Source organism: Acomys russatus, chromosome 5 (genome assembly GCF_903995435.1).
Source record: "Acomys russatus chromosome 5, mAcoRus1.1, whole genome shotgun sequence".
Taxonomy (NCBI): domain Eukaryota; kingdom Metazoa; phylum Chordata; class Mammalia; order Rodentia; family Muridae; genus Acomys; species Acomys russatus.
Window position 1 is genome coordinate 63813103 of NC_067141.1, and position 6652 is coordinate 63819754.

At 40.8% G+C, this 6652-nt stretch overlaps 1 protein-coding gene across 1 annotated transcript; it reads right to left on the reverse strand.

Moving 5' to 3' along the window:
* Positions 1-529: 529 nt before the first annotated feature.
* LOC127190097 (60S ribosomal protein L27a-like) lies at positions 530-1003 on the reverse strand. The gene has a single exon (XM_051147135.1). It carries the CDS (start codon positions 1001-1003, stop codon positions 557-559), a length of 447 nt encoding a protein of 148 aa, XP_051003092.1. The 3' UTR covers positions 530-556.
* Positions 1004-6652: the final 5649 nt, after the last annotated feature.

The following is a 6652-nucleotide window of genomic DNA, read 5'->3' on the forward strand; positions in this document are numbered from 1 at the left end:
GCAAGGAGGGAGGGAGGGAGGGAGGGAGGGAGGGAAGAGGGAAGGAAAATCAGTGGTAGACAACTCTCTAACACTGACTTTCAGGAAGTTGACTGATGCATCAGTTGATCAACCCTCAGAGCTGGGAGCGCTGAAGAAAGTGGCAGCCCGAGAGAAAAAAATCTCTAGGTACCAACTATGACATCTACTACACATTTAGATCTTCATCTGATCACTCTTCCATTATATACATTAGTCAGTAAATCCTGTAGATAAACAAAAATGTCAAAGCAATCTTTGTATGCCTTGCTTTTGCATATTGATAGTCATAAAAGAATACCAATGATTTAAAAGAAGTTTCTAGCATAAATGATGAACTCCAAAATTAAATACTCCAAAAAAAAAACTTGAAAGAATAAAGACAATCCAGGAAATAAAAGAAAAAATATATTTTAAATGATATGCACCATCAGAGAAGTAAAAAAAAACTCACACCATGAAACAAGTACAGTTTTGATTTTTGGTAGATAATATATTTTTTTTAATGTTTGCATTTAATTAACCTCCTCAGGCAGCTTTAAGCCACCAGGACACAGGCACCTCCAACACCCTTAGTCTTCTCTTCAGCTCTTCTGCTAAAGAATTCGGCCTTCACAATGACTGGCTGCTTAGGGAGCTTGCCCATCCCCAGAACTTTGTAGTAACCTGATCGCACAACATCAGTGATGGGAGCAACTCCAGTCTTGTTTTTTGCAGCATTGACCCGTGTCTGCTCACTGACCAGGGTCCACAGCTTATCCAGGTTGACAGCTGGGCAGAAGCTCTGGTTCCTCTTTAAGTGGTAATGCCTCATACCAACTTTCCCAAAGTCACCTGGGTGATATTTGTAGAAGTTGATCCTGCGATGATGCGTGCCTCCAGCATTCCCGTGGCCTCCAGGGTGATTGCGGTGCTCACCAACGCGGCCATGACCGTGGCTTACATGGCTCCAGAGTTTTCGGGTCTTCCTCAGTCTGGGTGGCATGGCGGCGGCAGAAAGGAAAGAGGGCTGGTAGATAATATTTATTCAGAGAAGGTTGAAAAGATTTCTCAGTGGTTAGGAACACTAGCTGCTCTTTCAAACGACCTGGACTCGATTCCCAGCACCTACACAGTGGTTTACAGCCCTCTGTAACTCCAATCCTGGGAAAATCTTATGCTCTCTTCTGAGCTCCAAGGGTACCAGGAATACATGCAGTATACAGATGCACATGTGGACAAAACACCCATGTGCATTTAATAAATAAACAAATAAATACTTTAAGAAGATATATTCAATAGATAAGTTTTTTATTCCATGAAATCAGTATATGTACATTGTATCTATATCATAAAGCAAAAAATCTACATCAAAAGTAAAAGATATTCAGTAGAAAAATTTCAAGATAGAATTCAAGAAATCTTTTAAAAACAAAACAAAAAATACAGATAGCCACAAAGGTGAAAAGTGGGAAAAAGAAAAAAAATTAACTATGGCCAAGAAGATGTCTCAGTTGGTAAAACCTTTGCATCACAGGCTCTAGAATTTGTGATTCTGCAAATTCTAATGATCAAACAAATCGCTAGGTCTGATCCTAGGACCCAAGTAAAAAGAAGCCGAGCATTGTGGGGCACACTTACAACCCCAGTACCGGGAAAGCACGGGCTTGCAAGGCCTGCAGCCTAAGCTACTTGTGAGTTCCAGACCAGTGGGTCTCCATCTCCAAAAAAAAAATTTTTGTTAAATAGAGGACGTTGCCCGAGGAACAATGTATGAAGTTGTCCTCTGTCTCCACACATACACACATAACGTGCCCCTCACATGAACACATGCGCGTACACACACACATTAAATTAGAGCATAATACAAAAAGTTTTGAACATCTAACAAGAAGAGTATCAGAAAAAAAGAATGAAAGGAAATAAAAGTGAAAAAAAAAAAAAAAAACCAAAATAAATACCAGAAATTCTTCAGAAGTGAATGTAAATAGAAAGGGGCCAAGAAATGCAAGTAAAACTATTTACAAATTCTCACACTAAAGTACATTAGAGTGAAATTACAGAACATTAAAGAAGAAATAGAAGCTTCTAGGATAAGAGATAAAACTAATAAACTAGGTGTAGTGGTGCCTTTAATCCCAGGACTTGGGAGGCAGAGGCAGGTGAGTCTTTGAGTTTGAGTCCATCCTAGTCTACAGGTAGAGTTCCAGGACAGCAAAGGCTACACAGAGAAACCTTGTCTCAGAGTTGGTGGTGTGGAATCCAATATGACAGCTTGGAATAAGAATGAGCTAAAAAGGCCATTCTCAGTAGGAACAATGGAAGCTATAAAAATGAAATAATGCCTTCAAAGTTCCTAGGAAATTCCTTTGGCCTTTTGGCAAATATCAAGTGAAAGCTTCTTGGGAAATGTGGTTTAAATTTTTGAAATTCTATACCCAGCCATAATACCACAGTGAAACTAACAAAATTTCACTAACATACATCCAAAGTCTCCCCAAATTTAGCTCTCTCATGGATGCTATCTTGAGAAACTACTACAGAATATCTGTTATTAACGGTGAAGGAGTTTTCAGGCACAGTGGAGCACATTTGTAATCTCAATACTCGGGAAGCTATGGCAGGCAGATACAAAGTTTAAGGCAGCCTGGCCTATAGAGAGAAATTTTATTGCAAAAGAAAAAAAATGGGATTAACCAATGTGGGGCCAGGGGAGCCGGCCTGGAGCAAGGGTGATATTGAGATGTGTCCAAATCCTGAAAATCTTGTCCTGAGACCCGGCAGGAGCAGGACTTCTCCCTGCTTGTTTTTGGCCTGCATGTCCCTGCACAGGTAGCCTCTCTGGTCCCCACCTATGCCACCCTTCAGGAGGCCATGCAGCCTGGTGGCCAGGTTACACTCCTCCGTCCTTACAAGGTCCTGTCCAGCAAGTATCTGGCATTCCCAGCACATTTGCCCTGGCCAATGAAGTACACTCACCTGAAAACCTCTACCCACTTACCAAACGTTTAAATAGCCTTTTTCCCCCAGTTAGGCAAGCTGCTCAATGAAGCCTGTTTCTCCTTGCTCTCACCCACCGCCTGAGCCATTTTTGCCTCGGTCTCCTTCTCAGAAGATTGCAGGCATCACAGTGTTAGGGAAGGGGGAGTGGAGCGGGAACAACAAACCAAGAAAGAAGAAACCGTAAGCAGATGATCTGATGCTGGAGAGAGACGAGCCAAACCTTCAAAAGGATGGAAAAGAACATTCTCACAATGACAACTATGCAACACGGTCATGGTGTTATTTGTATCAAATAGGAACAAGATGCTTGCCACAGGCATGTACTAGGGTGTTCCACATCCTGAAGTGTTTGGTTTGAGTCTACAAGAGAGAGCCCAAACTCTTTTTTTCACTCTACGTTGTCATGACAAGGTCCTGATGAGGGGATTGCATCAAATATGGAAAAAAGGATTTCATTTTTTTTTTCCTCAGAGAGTTAAAATTTTGTAATTTGTCATCATAGGGAGCTCCTCTTTAAAATTCATCTATCGGGCTGGAGAGATGGCTCAGTGGTTAAGAGCACTGGCTGTTCTTCCGGAGGATGTGGGTTCAATTCTCAGTACCCACATGGCAGCCCACAACTGTCTGTAACTCCAGTTCCACGGGCTCTAACGCCCCCACACCTATGCACATAAAATAAAATTCTAAAAAATTTTTTAAAAGTTGAATTCATCTGTCCATGGCAAGTGCTTCTTTCTGACTCCCTCAAAACGGCCATTTGTGCAAGTGGCAGCAGCCCTTTACGGAAGTATTAGGCCCCCAAAATATGCCGTTAGGACGACTACCATGTAGCAAATTCTACAGCAACCTGGGAAATACAGCAAAACCTTACCTAAAAACAAACAAAAACAAAAAAACAAAACCAAAAACAAAACAAAGCAAACTCAGGAAGCATCTCACCACTAAAATAAAATTATAGTACCAGAGATTACAATATATGTTTAACAAGAGCAAACGAAATTTCATATCTGGTAGAGATTAATTAGGGATAAGTAGCTAGAAAATTTAACAACAACAAAAACATAAGGCAATTATCAACTCTAGGGGAAACAAACATTATATGAGGAATTAAATGTGACAAGGCAGACATGGTGGCACAAACCTGTTATCGTACCATTTGGGAGGCTGAGGTAGGAGGATCACATGCCTGAGGAAAGCCTGCATTATAGAGTGAGACCAAAAATAAAAAATAAAAATGGGAAGGAATGAAAAGACTAAGGAAGGAGGGAAAGAAGTTAAATGTGGTAAAACAAGATTTATCAACAGTTGGAAATAGATTTAATTTATGTAAAAATGAAAGACTGAGTTATTAAGAGACTATACAAACATAAAACGAATTCAGAGATATAAAATATGTATGAGTAAGCCAGGGCGTGGTGGCGCACGCCTTTAATCCCAGCACTCGGGAGGCAGAGGCAGGCAGATCGCTGTGAGTTCGAGGCCAGCCTGGTCTACAAAAGCGAGTCCATGATGGCCAAGGCTACACAGAGAAACCCTGTCTCAAAAAACAAAAAAAAAAAAAAAAATGTGTATGAGTATATAGATATAGATAGATATAGATAGAGAGAAATTAATATGGTTATATAAGAAACTCTCATCTTAACCTTTTATAATTGGTAAAAAGATTATATCCAAAAATAAAACACTAAAATGAGCTGGGCACAGTGGTACACGCCTTTAATCCCAGCACTCAGGAGGCAGAGGCAGGCAGATCTCTGTGAGTTCAAGGCCAGCCTGATCTACAAAGCGAGTCCAGGACAGTCAAGGCTGCACAGAGAAACCCTGTCATGAAAAACCCAAAACAAACAAGCAAACACTAAAATGTTCATATAAGCATAGTCTATGAAAATAAGGCTGGAGAGGTGGCTCAGCAGTTTGGATGAGCACTGGCTGTTCATCCAAAGGTCCTCAGTTCAATTTCCAGCAACCACATGGTGGCTCACAAATCTATAATAGAATCTGGTGCTCTCTTCTGTCTAATCTTTTCTGTCATGCAGGCATATAAGCAACAGAGTGATTATATACATAAATACATCTTTTTAAAGAAAGAAAATAAGGAATGACACATCAAGAGATTTATCTGGACAATCTAAGAAAGGTTGTTGATAAGGAGTTAAATAGACAATATTATGCCCTGTATATTGTCTTCAGCTCACTTGTGGGCTATGTAAATATGCTGCTTTTTTATGAAAACCTCAGAACACATAAAAATGGGAATGGCAACACACTAAACTTTTATACTCTAAAAGCTCAAATTTTAGCAATTACCAAGATTTTCCATACTCACTTTAAATTTTAAAATGTATGAAACAAGGGCTGTTGAGGTCTCAGCAGTTAAGAGGACTAGGTGTCCTCCCAGAGGACCTGGGTTTGACTGTCAGGACCCACATGGTGGCTCACAACCATTGGCAACTGTAGGTCCTGGGAATTTAATGGCCACTTTGGGCCTCCAGGGCCACCACACTCATGTGGTACACAGACGTACCATTTTCCCAAGCCTTATTAATTTTTCACACTTGTTTATCATGCATGAGTGTGTATATGAGCACACATAAGTGTATATGCCACAAAATGCATATGGAGGTCCGAGGAAAACCTGGAGGAGTCACGTCTCTCCTCCCACCATGTGAGTTCTCGGATTCAAACTCAGTTTGTCAGCACTGGCCTCTAGTTATATTGTTTTCCATCATGCTGTTGTTGTTGTTTGTTTGTTTGTCTTTTAATATTGAATTCTGGTTCTTCTGTTCACAATACAATCACGCTACTGGCTGAGCCATCTCACCAACCCTTTGTATATTTTCATATATATTATTATTTTCAGATGATGTCATTTAACTTTGATTATTTATGATTGATGTTAGGAATTAAACACAGAGCCTTGTGCTTTTTAAAAAATATTTCATTTGGGACTGGAGAGATGGCTCAGAGGTGTAGAGCACTGACTGCTCTTCCAGAGGTCCTGAGTTCAATTCCCAGCAGGCACATGGTAGCTCACAACCATTTGTAATGTGATCTGATGCCCTCTTCTGGCCTGCAAGTGTACATGCAGGTAGAGCAATGTATACATAAGAAATCTTAAAAACAAAAACAAAAAAATATTGTATTTATCCTTGACAATTTCATACAGTTATATAATGTATTTTTTTTACATATTCGTACCCCATTACCCTCCTTTGCTCCCCTTCCACTCCAACTGATCCCTCCTGTTCCCAACTAGTCCCACTTCCACTTTCGTGGCCATGGGTGTACTTGATGCAGTAAGTTTAATGTGGGTTTTTTACAGGAGCGTGGTGATGGGTTATCTACAGAAACATGGACAACTTAAAAGTGTCTGCACTACTGAAGAAAAAGTCCCTCCCTCAGCAATCATTGATTGGCCAGAGATCCTCAGGGAGGGGCGGGGCCTCATGAGCCCCTCCCTGATCCAAGATGAGCCGTTGACAGACTCAGTTTTCTGCAGCTGCTCCAAGTTCAAGAGCTCAGTGTCACATCCAGAGGATACAGCCCTCAGCTCCTCCACACCTCCAACTTCTACATCCTTTCCACCTACGCTTCTGCCACCTTCCTGAGGGCCTTTGGGAGTTAGCCCTTTAAATAACACTTAAAAAAAAAA

What these genes read in the sequence shown, in the direction of transcription:
- LOC127190097 (XM_051147135.1), bottom strand. Translation starts at nt 1,003, where the DNA reads ATGCCACCCAGACTGAGGAAGACCCGAAAACTCTGGAGCCATGTAAGC.